The sequence below is a fragment of the Chelonus insularis genome, unplaced genomic scaffold (genome assembly GCF_013357705.1).
Source record: "Chelonus insularis isolate UGA/USDA-ARS -01 unplaced genomic scaffold, ASM1335770v1 contig_75_pilon, whole genome shotgun sequence".
Classification (NCBI taxonomy): Eukaryota; Metazoa; Arthropoda; class Insecta; order Hymenoptera; family Braconidae; genus Chelonus; species Chelonus insularis.
Genome location: NW_023276737.1, coordinates 956,023 through 974,790, shown reverse-complemented (window position 1 = coordinate 974,790; position 18,768 = coordinate 956,023). Strand labels below are relative to the sequence as shown.

At 32.8% G+C, this 18,768-nt stretch overlaps 1 protein-coding gene across 3 annotated transcripts; it reads left to right on the top strand.

The window, feature by feature from the left end:
* The first annotated feature begins 757 nt into the window (after positions 1-757).
* Positions 758-17,904, top strand: RhoGAP100F (Rho GTPase activating protein at 100F). 3 transcript variants are annotated; one of them, XM_035090107.1, is made up of 16 exons: positions 758-1,041; positions 1,772-1,866; positions 2,688-2,910; positions 7,990-8,103; positions 8,229-8,411; positions 8,491-8,649; positions 9,146-9,375; positions 9,448-9,709; positions 11,438-11,684; positions 12,090-12,515; positions 12,860-13,023; positions 13,120-13,471; positions 14,128-15,152; positions 15,229-15,418; positions 15,491-15,777; positions 17,234-17,904. In XM_035090107.1, exons 3-16 carry the CDS (start codon positions 2,713-2,715, stop codon positions 17,543-17,545), a joined length of 4,149 nt encoding a protein of 1,382 aa, XP_034945998.1. In that variant the 5' UTR covers positions 758-1,041; positions 1,772-1,866; positions 2,688-2,712; the 3' UTR covers positions 17,546-17,904. The 3 variants fall into 3 exon arrangements, with proteins under 3 accessions (XP_034945998.1, XP_034945997.1, XP_034945999.1); XM_035090106.1 differs by having other exon boundaries at positions 8,217-8,411; XM_035090108.1 differs by lacking the exons at positions 758-1,041; positions 1,772-1,866; positions 2,688-2,910 and having other exon boundaries at positions 7,994-8,103; positions 8,214-8,411.
* The last annotated feature ends 864 nt before the right edge of the window (positions 17,905-18,768 follow it).

Below are 18,768 nucleotides of genomic sequence, written 5' to 3'. Positions count from 1 at the left end.
GCTGCGTATACTATGTCTCTCAGGACTGGTTGGTATGGTTTACGGATGGGTGGTTGGGTGGTTTTGGCTTCATGCCTAGTTTTACTTTAAAAAAATGTGAATGCTCTACTGTATTCATTCAAATATTGTTCAATCTTTATGAATATTTAAGTTATCGTAGTATCCAAGTATTACAATAAGAGATCATTACTGTCACAATTGCTCTCTATTCTCTCTCCTAATGCTTTACAGTTTCAAGAGCTGATTGTTTCATTCGATGTAATGTGGGTCATTCTGGCGTCAATTATCCCTTACCATCACGTGTCATTCTAAGAATGGAATCGAGTTGAAAAATCTGTGTTATGAATTTAAAATAAATTTGGGATTAGTACTGGAGGTTTAAAGGTTTTAATGTGGACGATATTTTATTAATATCCTGATATATATTTTTTATCAGCATTTTTATTATGACATTACGCATTTTTCGCCTGCGGTGTAGGTGAAGTAAGCCACAAGTATGAGCACTCAAGTATCAGGGGAAGAAACGAGAACGCTTGCGGGTTATATGTCTGAGGACGTAACGAAAAGTTGGAGCACGCGCACGCATACTCGCGGGGCGAAAGCCACGGTGGTACGCACGAGCAGCCAGGAGAACTTTAGAGGATGGTTGAGCCTGCGCCTTTTGCGCAACAAACATGTCCGCCCTCGATGCTTGGAGTTAAGGGATGCGGCGCGCCATCACCGCGTTTCCCTGAAATACAGTTCTAGTGGACGGTGCGCGTTCGTGGGCGGCAGCAAGTAATTAATTCAGGTGATCAGTTTAACTCGCTACCTTCGGCGAACGCGAATCGTTGACAAGCTAAGAAGAAGAATTGTTTTGACTTCTTCCAACTGGCCAAAGTGAGTGCAGGTGCACACTCAGGGACGTAACCCGGAAGCTTTTGTGCAGTTTACTTGGCTTCCTGTGTTTTCTAGAAGTCTATTGATTATCATCGTGGTTATTAACACCTTGGTGCTTTATTTGTGGATGAAATATCGTCCACTAACTTGACATCGACACAGGTATGTACATGACAGTTCAACGTAAAGCTTTTTTACCCACACTCCAACCCTCTGTAAACCATTCACCTCAATCTCTTCTTTTTTTTCTTTTTTCTTAATATGAGCTCATAAACATGAATTTTTAGTTGAAAATTTTTATCTTACTCTTCTCTTCGCGGCTGTTCTCATTCTCTTTGGTGACTCTTGAAAAAAAGGGTATATCGATCCACGACTGGTCCGGGACATCGGCTGGCATGCCACCACGATATCGTGAAAGCTCCTTTGGAGCCTCGGGCGCGCGCGGTGTCCCTCTCTTCCCCGATCTCGTTTCTTTACAACTCATATATATTTCCTCTATTTTCTATCCTAGTATTTTTTCCTATCGGCATTTCATCTGTCTCTGGTCTGTTGTCAATTATTTTTTTTTGTATCGCAAACCTTCTTTCCTACGGTTCCGTACTCTAAAACTCTAGACTTACGTGGGGGAGAACTGTTCACATCTCACTCACACTCATTCTCTTTCTCGTTCTATATATAAGGATAACGGGCACGACCCTTCGAACGCCGGCGGTCGACCTTAATCTACGTCGTTTATCGATTTTGTGTACTACGCTCCTGTACACTAAAATTTCAATATACAAAACGTTATGACCACTTGCCGGTTAAATGTTGTATCATATAAAATTTTATAATGTTTAGCTACGATCACCGATTTCGTTAATCACCATTCTAATAGATGATATTTTTTCAGATAAATTCTTGAAAGTGGCTAACATGAGAGAAATCAGTGACGATTGGTCGATCAGGGACTGATTGGCCCGTCTCAAAAGAGATGATTTTTAGAAGGTAATCTCATCAATAATAACAGTTCATTGAACAAAGTTAATTGTTGAAAAAAATTTTCTACTGAATTAAATAGAAAATTGTTATTTGAGGTCACTATTTATAAAATTTATTAATTTAACTTGATCTCTATATTGATATCACTTTAATTAACAAAAAAGCTTTTATTATTTTTCCATTACATTTGATGTCACGTTCGATAGGATGGAGTTATTGAAAAATGAAATTACCATTTTGAAATTGTCATCATTCTTCAGGAGTGTAAATGAAAAAACGACATCTTTAAATTTCTAAAATAAATTCTTTCAATCAATAAAGTAATTTTAAAACCTTCAATACAAATACTAGTGTATGATTTTAAAAAAAATCGTGACCCAAAAAGGGGAAAATATTGATTGGTCCAGTTTTATTTAGTTCTCAGGATTTTAATTAAACAAAAAAAAATTCATTACCATTTTTATCAATGTACATGAAAATGTATTAAGAATTTGTATTATTCAAGTGATAAAAATATAATGGAAATACAATTTGATGTAATTAGAAAAAACTTTTCAACAATGTAACACATTTTATATTAAAACTATCCTAGAATTCTACTATATACTAGGATAATAACAGTTGATTATACCACTTAAATCACAAATTCATAGAATGTCAAATTGAAAAGACACAATCACAGGGCACAACGAATTATAGGATTTATAGAAAGTAAAATAAGTGCACGTGTCTCTACACGTATAAACAGATTATAAGAGGAATTGTTGAATGTGTCACATGGTTCTAAGAAAAGCTTATATACCAGCTAATTTTTATGATTATTATAGGTAGTGGGTATGACGGGCCGAACTAATGCAGTGGCGAAAACACGTGCGCATCAAGTACGGTGGTCGAGTTGGTGTCGGTCAAGGACAACGAGAGGAAGGCCAGCTGCAGGTGCGCGTGGTGCAGTCGCAGGGAGAAAGGGGTGCTCGGCTGAGCTACGTCTGTCATCAGCCTCAACGTCGCAATTCCAGCCCGACAATAATGCTTTGTTGTGGCCGCAGAAAAGTGAGTGATGTTGATTATATAACTTTAAATCAGATATTATTCTATGAGACAATTCAGTATTTAATAGAACACTCGGCTGGTGAATGAAGACAATTGGTTGTTATAGAATGGTCTGTAGAGCAGGCAATGAAAGTAATACAAATGAAAAAACCAAAGACAAATGAATAAAAAATATGAGCAGAGAGAAAAAGAGATACCACCTGTGAAAAGAATCTACTCTTGTCAGTCTGCACGTTCTCTTCCGATTATCTAGCAGAGTCATGACATATACGCCAACTTTTTTCCTAGCTAGCTTTTCTGGGTCGCTGAGCGTTGAATCGTAAAAACTTGCCACCGAATAGCAATCATCCTTGCCAATTTTCTTCCACTGAGTTACTCGGCAATGATTACTAGTATTGCTTTGGAAATATATATATATATTTTTTTAACTTCTCGTTATCATTTCTTTCTCTATGACGAATAGGAGATTCTAAAGATTAGAAGAATACAATTCACTCACGGAAGCATTTCAGACTTGTTTCCATTAGGATTATTCTGGCTATTAGGCGCATTAAAAGTACTTCCCGTGTGCAAAGCAAAATCGGATAAGCCTATTGAGAGCTCAAACTGTCGCGTTATACAGGAGAATAGGCGGATGCATGATCGCTCACAATCGCATTAATTTCAGTCAGAGTCATAAATGAAAATTGTCTGTTGATTAAGGTTAAGATAAAGGTACAGTAGGAAAAAAAGTTATATGACTTGTTTATCAAGTAACCATCTAGGGTAACAGCAGCTGACAGTAGTATTCAATATTCCATTTAGCTCAAAATGTCTCTTTTTTCAACAACTTTCGTTGATAAGGTTTTAATTGATAATTAAAATTAAATTTGAAAATAATTTAATTATTTTTTGGATCATTGGATAAAGTGTTTTGTTAGTCAATAAGGTAATAGTTATTCAATTAAGTAATAAACAAATAACCAAAGATAAATAAAGATTATTGGGATACTTAAAAGTTATTAGTTGAACATTGATTTTTACAATTGATGGATTAAATTAAATTCTCATTATAAGTACTATTGGTAAATGCGTTATCTCTCATTGAGATTGGTGGTAAAACGTTGAAGATACTGCATAAAATTTATAATGAACCTTATGAGTTAAATGAAAATTTTATCACGTATTTATGCATGCTTCAATCTCTTTAAATTATTATTCATTCAGTTTAAAGTATTGTTTTTTTGTTAAAACAGTCATGATGTACTAATTTATTTTAATTTCTTTAACGATGTAGTTAAAATAACAAACGACATCGTTTATCAGGAAAATGCAGTGTAATACGAGAATTCTTGTTTGGAAACTACATTGACTTTTTCCGTAGTGTATAGGTATAATCATAAAGCATAAGAATGAAAAAAATTTTTTCACTGTTGTTTGTCTAACTGGAGTAATGGCTAAAAATAATGAACTGTTGACTTTTTGCTTGCATACTTTATATATATGTAGCACTTTTTTAGAACTCGATATTATATATACGTTCCTGGTATTCTGCAGTAGAATTTTCTACTGCAACTTCTTCGAAGTAGAACATGGAGTTTCGAAGCACGCGAAGCGGATGTTTTACGGTCTGAACGTATATATGCATGGTATAAATTGGAAGGTGAAGTTTTACTCCACCCTGCTAATTTCAGTCTCTATATATTTGTTCAATGAGTTAAAAAGAAGCTTCTTTAAATATGTCTTCCTCGAAAGAATATCAAAGTTGTCTTCATCGAAACTCGTAATTTTTTTTACTATTTCAATGAGTATTATTTTTAACTAGAACTTGACTGATTTATCATGACATCGCTTGTACCTGTACATAATTAATGACATAAAAGTTTGTCATGCAGTTGATGGAATCGAAGATTGGAGACAGATTGAATTTGATAACGCTTTCATTTCACTTAGATAAAATAAAACCTTTATTTAGCTCAGCTCTTTAATGCAGAATCAATATCAAATTATCTTCCATCACTGAGATACCGTTGGTGCTTTTCCACCTTTTTATCACATAAATATCTCTCTCTTTTGGCTATAGCATTTATCCTCAAGAAGAATTTCTAATACTCATTATCAGTAATTAAGTTCAATAAGATTCAATATAAGTACGTTTCTAAATGTACTAATGACTATATTATTGTAGTTAACAATCGTTAAGATAGAATATTAAAGTCACAGTTAATTATCTTATGCTATTAAATATTTACTTATCTATTAAATTGTGGGCCAAGTATCCGTAACTCTACATGCTAGAATTTCTTGATCTAATCAAAAGATTTAATGACGAAATTTCTACTTGCTAAACTTTATGATTGGCTTATGAAAATATTATTCTGCTATTTATATGCAATTGAATATTTTGAGGTTGGTTAACGCTTTGCTTATTATTTTAATAAATAAACTGTTTGTTGCATATGTTTTTTGGAACTGCATAAAATAGCAATAATTCAATTCACCACTACTTGTTCCAAAGTTAGACCATGATGCAAATCTCCATCATACTGAATCAATGTACTCTGTCCCTTTTGCAGTTTATGGAAATTATTATTCTTGCATATTCACAGGTCTAGATGATTAACATCTCTACTTCATAGCCTGAAAAATTCTCAAAATTTGTGATATTTTTAAAATTTCCTTGAAGAGATTCTTCATTAAATTTTTCAAAGCTAAAATTCCCGTCTTTAAATTCTAGCAAATTGCTTTTACATAAATACTATTATACTCATCTACGTTTAATCTTGTCTGGAATAAAACAAAATTGTTTCTGCATCTCTAAGTCTTCTTGTAATTTTCACTTTCAGAAATATTTATTCAATAACAATAATAATAATAATAATAATAATAATAATAATAATAATAATCATGAAACCTTGGATCTTATCAACCAGTAGATATTGTAATCCATCATAATTATATAAGCTATTATTAGGGATCAGTGTAATGTTTCTATGGGGTGAGGGAATAAAAAATTTCTAAAGAAAATGTCATTACTTGCATAGATTTTATGAACCATCCAACGATTAAGGCTGATCATTAAATATATAGTATAGATGAAGACAAAGAAATTTGAACAAAGACTTAAGAAGCCGGTGAATTGATGAAGATTGATCAAACTGAACATTTAAAAATGATTTAGTTCTATAACACAACAAAGATTAGACCCCGCCCTTTTGTAGATGACCGAAACTCTCGTCCATCCTGAAGATTATTAATTTCCCGGATCCCTGAGGTATATAATAGGATAGGTAAGGGTGTCCGCAATAATTCTGACGATGTTTGGTATCTGGTTGGTGAATTTACATCTGAGTAATTCGACTTGATTTTCATGTCCTCCTTCTCCACTTCTTGATACAAGCATGTCGGCTTGCTAAGAATTTATCAAGTGTAAACGAACAGGAAATAAAAGTAGAGAGAAGATGAAAGAAAGATAAAAGAATGCATTGACATCATAAAAATGCGTACATGTCCGTGAAATCTGTGGCATGCGAATTGGAATAGTGTAGTGGAGGTGCTGACGATGGAGGTCGAATAAATGTCAAACCACAAACGCGTTCAGACGTGAGAATGTGCATTTGTGTGTATTCCCCAAACGTTATCTCGCAAAGTAATATACGAGAAAGTTTCTACTTATTTACGGAGACTGTGAAACGCAAGCGCATTTGATAAAATGAGACTGAAAAAGGACTAGCCTGCCTCTGGTATTAGCTTGACACTCTTGTATACTCCAAACTCCGACCGTCAATGCCTGCCGGTTTGCGTACGCCTGCGTGTACGCCATTACGATCTCTTACACTACTAGAAACTGTCTGCCATAACAAGTACCATTACTACGTCCGGTACTACGACCGCTCACAGCCTTCGCTTTCCACCGCTCCTTTCATTTGCTCATCTCTTCCTTCAACATTTTTCTCTTTAGAATTACCAGCTTAATGAACATGTTGCAGAAATCATGATGAGAACAAAGTTATCGTTGTAATCAATGGTCAAAGTTTAAAGTGTAAAAAACGACCAAGGGATATTTTAGAGAAGAAAAAAATACGAATGAACTGGTGGGAGGAAGTGGATTTAAAGATAGATATTATGACGATAGAGGAAAAGAAAGATTTAACGTAGCGGTTGTAGGATATCGTACTCGCGGCATCGATGAGTTGAAAGCGAGAAAGCATGATAAATGACGTCACGACCGGTCGATAGTTATCCCCCACACCTTTTACTCGAAACGAGTAGTTTGAGTCTTGAGTATGCGCAGACCACAACTCGGATTTTCTTTAAGTCCGGAGGCTTCCCGCCATATTAGCCGACATGGGGAAGCATGATGTGTGACAGGGGTGCCACGGGGTGTTTTTTTTCTCGTAAGGTAATTTGCTCTATTTTATGCATTTATGCATTTCGCTTTTGTATTGTAAAAAATAGTATTTTTCAATACCCCGCTTATTTTATTGTTGACAGTAATATATACAACTCAAAGTTAATATCTGTAGATAGGTTATAATACCGAGTAAATAAATATACCGAATATTGTATATTTAGCTTTGAATACAATACAAAAAATTGTAGAACATAAAAGAGAAATTTCTTTCTCTTTTTTTCATAGGACTATTTATTTAATTAATTAAACTTACTTCAGAGAAATGTATTTTCGCTAGTGGGATTATTTTTAATTAAAATAAAGATAGTTAATTATCAAAATTTATGAGATAACAAGTTTAAAATATTTTATAAATAATCTGATAAAAAATAGAAAAGTTAAAAAAGGATATTTATATTTCAATGTTTATTCAATACATTTATTTCATGGGCTAATTTTTTAAAAATTATCTGCGTTTCTTTAAGCATCAATAAATTTTCATTTTATTCAAGAGAAATGTTATTTGTGTTGATGTTTAATTACAGAAAAATATGGAAAAATACCTATGGCTAAAATTTTATGAATGATTGAAGCAGAATTAACGTAACAGTGATAAATATTTAATATAAAAAATGAAATAAAAGCTCTCGGAAATTATTTTATGTATTATTTATCTCATGAATTAAATTTTTTTAATGAAATTACAGGAGGGTCGAGGGGAAGTTACGGACATAAGTGCAAGTCCTGGTCGACAGGCGCCTGCCAACCAGTTGCGTCCAAAAGAGCCACCTCCTATGGTCATTCAGGGAGACTTCAGGAAGGTACTAATTACATTTGAATAAATACATTTCTATCATCTCTAACTTGGCTTAGTCCACATTTTCGACTGCTATTTAATCCATATATAAGCAACATTTCTATACACCTATAGTAGAGAATTTCACAGGTGAGCGGAATCAGCACGGAAATCTTCAAACAAATCGAGACAGTTGAGAACGACCATGATGCTTCGACTGCGGCAGCTCTTGAGGCGGTGGAACGACGCGGGGAAATGGTGGTGCGAGTCATCGAACCTCGACAGATGGGACGACAAGCTGCAGAGACAGCTAAAAAATTTGTTGCTTCCCAAGTAAGGCTTCGCTAGACATTATACGATATCTTTCTGTCAGAATCCAATGTATGTGTATAACATTCGATTAATATCTTAGGATCCTAAGTACCCCATTTATTTTGTGGAGATAATAAAGCGACCAGGCCAAACATTGGGTTTATATATTCGTGAAGGTAATGGCGTTGATCGTAATGATGGTGTCTTCATATCCAGAATAGCTGTGGAATCAGCAGTTTACAATAGTGGATGTTTAAAGGTCATTTTTAATTTTTATTTTCATTTACACTGAAAGTTTTACAAACTGATTGGAATCATTTGAAAAATTATTCATTTTTTATTTCTTTATTGATCACAAAGTTTTATTCAACTACAAAAGATAAAAATTTTAATTATGTATTTAAGTTAGAAATCAATATTTGATTTTAATCATTTGGATTCTTCATTTTTGTCGAAAACTTTGCGTATGCTCAATTAAGGACGATTAATGTCATTTAAGTTTTATTAGGAAAAGTATTATTTAAAGTTCAAATCAATTGAAAAAATGTTAGACTCTAGACTGGGCTAAAAATCACTAATCCTGAAGAAACTTTTTTTATATTTATAAAAAGAAAGGCTTTCCTTTTGACCTACATATGGATGATTAATGATAATAATCTATTGATTTCCAATCTTGTTTGTACTCTTCGTGTAAGATGAATGATAAAAAGATTATCGAAAGAATTAACTGGAAATGTGATAATAAAAAAGTGTAGGTGGGCGATGAGATTCTAGCAGTTAATCTTGTGGATGTGACGCACATGAGTTTGGATGACGTAGTGATAATTATGTCCATTCCAAGGCGGTTAGTTTTAGCTACACGGCATGGTCCGCATCAACCAGCATCTCAAATTCGCCAAAACGAGCACAAAGCACCGCCAGTGGTGGTGATCAAACGAGAGTTGAATGAAGACGAAAGTGACCATACAACAAGTAATCATATAAGGTATACTAAAAATTAAATAAATAATATCAATGTGAATACCTTATTATACTGAATTATAATTTTGGTTATCAGAGATAACAATAGACGAAGAGTTGATGGCAGGGAAATGCTTTCATCTCGATCACGGCTTGGTTTAACTGGCTTAGAGTCATCTACACAGGATCTTGGTGCTAGTAATGGTGATCTCTATTACAATTCCAGACCTGAAAGCCACTGGTCTTATCAACCACCGCCACCTCCAGTTATTACACATCAACCCAAACCCGCAGCTACTCAACATTTCCAACCGTACGAGAGAGCATATCCAAAGACTTTGGAAAGCCTTGCAGAAAAAGTAAGTCAAGTGTCTATCATTTTCTACGAAGACCATTTGCATAATACTTTAATAATCGTGACATCAAAGGAATTGCTTAATATTTCCTATCATCTAGAACGATGTGAATCTTTGTTGAAACACAAAAACAAAGACTTTTATGTCATGATGATCATAGAGCTTGGCTTTAAATTATAGATGTTCTAGATGATGTGAACTAACAACGCACTTTTTTTTACAACTGTCTGCACCATTTGACATTTTTTTTGCCCTCTCTTAATTACGGGAACGTCCATCCGATTGTCACACAACCATCGAAATTGATTGCTTGTTTTACATCGCACATTATATGCAGTCGGTGTACACAACAGCTATTGCCTCCGAGTCGTTTGGATGAAAAAATTTACCATTGATTCATTTTTTCTGTTAAATGTATTTTTCATACCTCACAGAAAGAAATATTTTTCTTTCAATAAAAAATTCTTTTTAATCAAAGTCAACATTTATTATATTTACATAATATAATGTAGCGGACAAATAATGAATGTTTATTATATATTTTATTGTGTGAGTTTTTCTATCAGGAAAAAGTTTAAAAGTATTATTGAAAAATTAAAAAAATACATGTTTGATGAATTTAATAATATATATAGAAATGAATTACTTGAGGGCTTAAAGAGAATGTGGTGGTTCATATATTGGAGTAAACACCATTTAAATAATGTTACCATGCCTATAAATATTAACGTTACAAAATTATTATTTAAAATTGCAGAAAAATTTCATTGAAGTAATATTTTAGCCATTTACTTTATCGGGTGCCTGATAATTGAATTATTTTTAATTCATTAAAACACGTAATATAATAATACACATTCATTCATATAGATCTGTGGCATATTGAAATCACTATCAAATCAATAATAATTTTTATTTTTCCTCATAGTCGTTAAGTTTATTTTGATAATGTTAAAAATATTTATTAATAGTTCCATTAATTCAATACGATAAAACAATTATTCCATAAATAAATGTTTCAAACAGCAGCAAATGATAAATTCTGCTTTTATGTATAAAATTATTCAATATTTTTTGCGAGTGTCTGGATGAATATTTTGTTTTGAAATGAAATATAATAATTATTATTGAACCATAAGTATTCCCAACGACCCGGAAAAATATCAAATATAACTGTGTCCCCCATGACGTATTCGACGAGATTTAATAACTAATCGGTTCTCAATAAATGCTTCGTTGATATTATCCAGGATTTTATGAAGGTAAAAATAACAATAACTTTGCTTGATAAGTATAGCCTTCGTAACCGTATATTAATGTTTACATCCGTATTCATGTGTATATATATATATAATAATAATAATAATGACAATGATAATAATAATTTTATGTGGCGTGTTACCCTCATTTATGTAAACTACTGCCAGAGCTTTATCGATATTTTTTTCTATCATTTTTCAAATTGTCTGCAATCTTCAATGCACTATCTATATTTCCTTAGCTATTTTTCTCTTTCATTTTACATTCCTTTTTATCTATGTCGATACGTCATTGACTTTAGCTCCAAAAAATATTTTTTTTCTAAAATGCAAAAAGCTTTTTTCGTCTGAGTTAAGACAATGGACGCTTAAGAGGCACTTGGAGCTGAGTTTATGATGCTACAGGCTTTTAGATTAATATTAAAAACAAATATAGTACGTCAGTATCATTAAATAATGGTATTTCACTTAGGTGCATTCATTTTATACAAGTCCAATGATGCCTAATAATGGCAATCGCCGAATGTCATCCGGTGGAATGCAATCTTCAGTAGGAACTCGATTATCAGGTCAACCTCAAGGATATGGGTATTCTCAACATACACCAAGTGGAAGGATAATGCCAAGGAGTGGCTCAGATCAACATCTACCACGAGTAGACTACACCAGCATCACAACGCCTGCGCGACATACACTTTTGAGGTCAAGTCTAAAATCAGGTATGTCATTTTATTCAACTATAGAATTCCAATTGTCTCATCTTTATTATTGTCATACCAGAAATTATTTGATTGCTCTTTTTATATTTTCCAATAAATGAGAAAATATTATTTTTAGTTAAATTTTTATAAATATCTAAGTAAATTTAACTTTGTCAAATTCTCAGAAAATATTTGAATATTGGTAAAAGATTTGAAATAAAATACTTATAAACTCCGAATTAAATAGTTGATGATTCGTGAATGTTTAATCTCACTCAATCTTTCATGAGAGAAAATCCTGGATCAAAGCTTTAAAAGTAAAATTAGAGTAAAAAAGTTAATACTATCTCGTAGAGTAAACTATAAATCAATAACAATTGTAGAATGAATTTAAATATTCAATGAATTATTCAATTCATCCAGGATCAGCAGCGTTACGATACAATACGAGATATGCAACACAAACTGATAGTACATCGGCATCTAACAGAAATCCTAGTCAATTTGGAACGCTTACGAGGAGACATCGGCCTTCTTTGGATTATGCATCAGACACAGAAGCGACTTGTTCTTCATCACCTAGATCAGCTTATTATTATTATAGACATAATATGAGGGAGCAAACACCAAGCAGTGCTGTTTCTCATCTAGCTACACTTTCGAGAACTCAAATAGGACAAAGCACAGGTGGTTTAAGGTCTAATTCACTTCCAAGAAGTAATAGAACGTTGCCACAACAACCACCTTTAAGACCCGGACTTAGTACAGTCGCTTCGGGACTCATTGATCAAGAGGACAGTGATGGAGCACTTTCAGCACCTGAACTACCCGCGATTAGGAGAGACAGAGGTATAAGACAATAGTAATGACAAATGTCATGTTAATTGTTACTCTTATTTTCAAATTTAATGATGAATTGATGCAAATATTTCATTTATCTAACATTTTATTCAATCTTTTTGATAATTAAATGTTTAAAATAATTAATTATTCATGCGAAGAAAATTTCCATTAATTAATATTAAACAAAAAACTACTTTTTTTGTTCTTCAAATGATAATATAATAAATTTTAAATGTAATTATACTAAATTTGAAATGAAATATAATATATTTAAAGGCTACTATTTTGCAACAATTTTTCCATTTCAGTTAAAAGTAATGTGTAGAGTGATTTATTGATTGATTGTGTAGGGAGAATACCCTCGTCACCGAGTGTATTTACTTCTGATGAATATCGAGCGTGGTTGAGCCGAACACCAAGCACAAGCGCGTTATATGAACAGATAAGAGCCACGACCACTAGACCACCACGATATACTTACAGTGCTGAAAATATTCATGCGGCTGTTAATCAGGTTAACGTCTTTTTTAATTATTAATAAATCATAAATGCTAATGTCAATTATGCTAATGAATACTTAATGTTTGTTTATATTTTGGGGGCTCATCAGAAAGGGGATTATGGAAGTTATGGGTCATATAGGCCACTTCCTAGTACGCTTGATAGACTGTCTACAAGATCAGCATCTGCGCAACAAGTCAACTTGGCAAATTTGAGAGCTTCCACGGCAATTAGTTCAACATCTCATCGACCAGGACCAGGTCAAAGACCAGCTTCAGTAGCTTCCAGTGCAAGATCAGTTTTAAGCGGTCAAAAGCCTTCTTTAAATACGACTGCTAGTCAACGAGCTAGCTCTGTAAGACGAATAAGAAATTTTTTGGAGCTTGAACAAACGAGAAATATTCCTACGCCTACACCAACAAGAACTCAGGATCAAAGACTGTTAGATATTAATCCTGCGGGTAAGTTTTAATTGTGTTTAGTTAACAACCATAAAAACTTTATTACCTAAATTTTCCCTTATTAGTTTGATGAGAAATTTTAGCTTTAAGGTACAGACATTAATAAATGACATATTAAGGAAGAGTTAACCACTACTTGCTGTTAAAAGACATATGCTTCAAGTGTTAGCTATCAAATAAATTTCATCATTTTTTATTATTCAAAATAATTTCACATTTAATTAAGCTAAAGATAATATTATCTAGTAGCGTGGAGAATATTCATATAAGGCATTTTTTTTTAATAAAAACTTATTTCATTTCCATAAGTATTACCTCGGGATATTATAAGGAATAAATCTCATGGCATCATAAACTTTCAGATGAACATCTTTTTACGTAAATATTATTTGATTTCTTTGAAAATAGAGAGCAACTTTATTATGCTAAAAACATTGTCTGGACATAAGAAATTATATATATTTTGAAATATTGTAAAAAGCTTAAGAGATTTTTGAGAATTTTTTCAAAGTTAAAGAGCATACAGAAGTGGTTACAAAAGAATTGCAAGGGATTTTTAATAATAGTATATTCTCATTAAAATGAATTGAGTTGTTAAGAGGATGATATACATCATAGAACATGCATATATATATAAATGCATTTTTTTTTTACAGAGTTTCTAAAATATAAAATAGAAAAGCCTCCAACAGTTGGTACGCCCAGTTCAACAAGTTCTCTATTGAGTTCTCTTGGGGAGACTGCCGGTAGTGATTTTGCAAGCGGTGTCAGTGGGCTTTTATGGGTTCATCTTTTAGCAGGCCGTGGTCTTCGATCGACAACTTCTTCCTCAGCAGCAACAACACCTTCAACTCCATCGGGGCAACCTAATTTGAATACATGTGGCTTAAGAGATCTCTACTGCGTACTTGAGTGTGATAGGGTACATAAAGCACGTACTGTCGTACGCACGGGTGATCTTATGTTCGATTGGGATGAGACTTTTGAACTTGATTTAGTTGGAAACAGACAACTTGATCTATTAGTGTACTCTTGGGATCCACAACACAGGCATAAATTGTGTTATAAAGGATCAGTGCACCTTGCAACATTACTCAAAGAATCTCCAATTCATCAATTAGCTTTGAAAGTCGAACCAAGAGGAACTATTTACTTGAGACTCCGGTATACGGATGCTTATCAAACGTTCAAAAGACGGGGACTTCCTGTCATATCTTTAGCCACTAGACTCGCACCGCTTTTCGGTGTTGATTTAGAAACTGTGGTAAGTCGAGAGAGCAAGACTGGCGGAGTACCTGGCGGAGTTTCGACAGCTTTAGCAATGAGTACTACTGCTAATATTCCAATAATTGTATGGCGTTGTGTTGAAGAAGTTGAACGACGGGGTCTTGATATTATTGGATTATATAGACTCTGCGGGTCCGCAACAAAGAAGAGGATACTCAGAGAAGCCTTTGAGCGTAACGCTAGATCAGTTGATTTGACTCCTGATAATGTACCGGATATTAATGTTATTACCGGAGTGCTCAAAGATTATCTGAGGGAGTTACCAGAACCACTTTTCACCAAGTGCCTCTACCAGATGATGGTTGATGCATTGGCAGTATGTCTACCGGATGATCCACAAGGCAATGCAAAATTAATGTTTAGTATTCTTGACTGTTTGCCTGCCGTAAATAAGGTTAGCATTCCTTAACAGACAAATCCTTTTTTCTCCTTTGAACACTAATAATTAAATGATGAATCATTATTTCCAGTGTACATTAATTTATTTATTGGATCATTTGGCATTAGTATTACAACAATGTAACAAAATGTCACCAGCAAGTTTGGCAATATGTTTTGGACCTGTACTGATGCTTCATTCCGATACCGACTCGAATTTGGATTTCCAACAACCTATTGCAGTATTAAAATATCTCTTGGAAATCTGGCCAGTCAAGTCAGGTAATGTTTTCATTAAACATTACGCGATAACTCGGTACGAACCGAGTAATCAGCGGGTCCTTTCACAGACAGTTCGGAAGATTTCTTCAGTCGGTTCAACACTTCCTCGAGTTACGCCACCAGTAGGGCTCACCAACAGTACCAGCAGCAGCAACATCATCAGCAATCATCAGCCATTACAGCATCAACAGCATCAATTGCCACAGCAGCAACATTATCAGCAGCTACATCAGGGAACATTAGCGCGAACCGGGCTGCCTTGGCAGCTTCCACCCTCACTTCATCATCCGCCACTCATTACAACACCAGGGGCGTACGCCCCATCCACTCGTCCTCCATTACCGGTCAAACCGCGTCAGGTATTCGATTATTTCATACAATTTCGACCCTGAATAAATAATAGATTAAGGAACATTCAAAAGAAGATCAAGTTTTAGAACAGAAATAAACTTGATGCATGACATTTTCATTCCCCATTTCATTCATCATTTAGCTAATGCTCGTACGGAGATTTTCATTAATTATTTTGGTTACTATTGTATTGATTCAAACGTTTTATTTGATACTGCTTTAAAATTTTTCATAATTTCACTTTTATTGCTTTGATTTAATTCAAAGAAATTTTTCTTATTCAAAGAAAGAAAAAAAATCGTACTGCAGACTGCTTTATCTATTTTTAATTATTCGTTTCTTTTTTTTTCACACTTATTCAGAGCAAACGCAAATTACCGGCTCTACCGAATCGCTGACAGCACAGAGACGTCGCTTCTTGCACAGGTACTCAATCCTTATCGTTTTTTCCCTTCAGATTTTCTCGGATTTACTTCTCTCCTTGGCTCAGCTGATAGTCTTATAAGTTATAAGACTTATAAGTCTTATAAATCTTTTTTCATCGAGAAACAATGAATAAGTGAAACAAAAATTTTCCTCACTAAATTGTGAACAGATGAAGAAAAAATACGATTGTCTTGCGCCTGTGAGAAATACTACTGACTCTATATTTTCCTTATATTATTTTCCTTTGTTCTCTATGCCTCATTATTCACGTCAACTCTATTCTATATATTTTTATTCCTTTTATTATCTCTCCGTACGATACATAACTTGAATTGTGACGTTAATTCATCATTCATATAACCATCCTAACGATATTGTTATAGCATATCTTTCATTGTTAGACCAAATTGCTATAATTGTTTATTCTGATTATCTCTCGATCACCAAATGATATAGAAAGAACAATCAAAATTGATTTTAGAACTTGGAAATTGAAGAGCTTGAATTTTTCAGAAAATATTTAATATTGATTTCAAACACTTGGTGATTTCGTACATAAAGTAAAAATTTATAAAAAATCATCCAGTGTTCAAGAGTACGAAAATAATAGACACAAACTTTCAATACACACTTCAATAATAGCAGATTCATCAGAATTTAAGTTGAAAAATGTATGTATGAAACTTAAATAAATTGAGTCTATATTGCTGTTACGTACTATATTGTAATATCGATTTGAAAAAAATCAAAACAGTAAAAATATTTGAATTGAAGTATATAATTTTTAAAAAATTTTTCTCTACTAACAATTGTAATAAAAATAAAATTTGGTAATCAGAAAATATCATACAATATTCAATTGATAGATGTGAATTAAAAATGAAAAAAAGTAGAAATTCAGAGTACGATGATAGTGATATTAAATGAATTTTTTCAGATGTAGGGAAATAACTAATTAGTGAACAATCAATGATTGAATAGGTTCATTGATGACTAATTATCTGAATCTCATTCTAAAAAAGCAATAATTATATACAGGTGATAGTATCGTCTCCCGGTTCACCTAGCAGCGAGGAGTCAGCTTCTCCAGAGCCAATTAATAAAGACAATCGTAATGGACTTGGATTGACGAATGGTGCAGTGAAGCTGATAACTACAACGTCATCAATAGTCACTACATCGTCAACAACATTATTGAATTCAAATCCAACTGAACAAGTTACTCCAACAAGTAGTGTTGATACGGAAGAAGGAAATCCTCCGCATCTGGAAGAACGTGAACGAGGTGTAGAAGCTGATGTTGAAGCAAGTGATGACGATCTCATTTCTAAACGCAATAATAAATCATAAAAAGCATTGATTCAAGTACAGGTGAGGATCCGAACGACAAAAATTAGGATGTAAGATGAAAAACTACGGAAACAATAAATAATCAGCGAGGTTGCATTATAAATCAGTTGATATAAGCTCGTTTAGTCTTGATCAGAAGCATTAATGAGCCAAATTTCCGATAAAACCGTATTTCACAACGGATATTTAAGTATCATATTACCAGTAATTACATTTCATATTGTAACGATATTAATAATTCATAAACATAAAGTGGATTGAACCATATTACATTTTCCATTTCTCGTCTACGTAATTTTTATTGAGAAAAAAAACGTATTAAAAAAATACCTCCTATTAAAAACATTAGATGCTTTGCAATTATATCCATTCTTACCAATTTATAACAAAGAAATATTGATCGTTTATAATAACGATATGTTATTTATAAAAAAATTACCTGTTATTTCACACGTTTTTTAAAATCTTTACATCTACTTCGAAGTGATTTTCTTCTTTGTAAAAATGACTTTTTTCGTAGAGTCTTTTTAACATATAATTAAACAAACAAAAAAAAACACACCCACACTCAGTACTATGTTGTTTTTTGCAACTAATCGCCAAATAAACATTTTTACATCTTCAAAATAACAAAAAACAAAACTATTAAATTTTACTCAAAACAACTGACAGTTGGTTAATTAATCATGTAGTTTGTTTATATGACAAACCAGTAGTTGTAACATTTTTCTGAGTGGATTCATTATTAATTATAATCCTAATAATGTTAATGATAATATTGATTCAATGAAACGAAACACAAACGATTTTAGGAGATCCAACGAACCAACTTTGAGAATAATTTCAATGACAAAAAACACCTAAAGAGAACGTGGAAGGTGACGTAAATAATTTATATGACAAAAAATTGTATACATATTATATATATATATATATATAAAGAAAAAAAATAATAATAATACATATATATATATATATATACCTATATATATGTATACATATATATGTGCTTTTGATAATGATTATTAATAAAAATAGCAGTCCGGTTCATAAATAATTACAAAAATTATAGCATTAATGATTGATAGTTGATATACATAATTAAATAGAGCGGGAAAAAATAAACTATATAAGATGCATATAAATGTATACTTGAATGTATATAAATAAATAGAGCAGCAAAAAAAGAGAAACACTAATAAATAAATCTTGATGATCGTTAT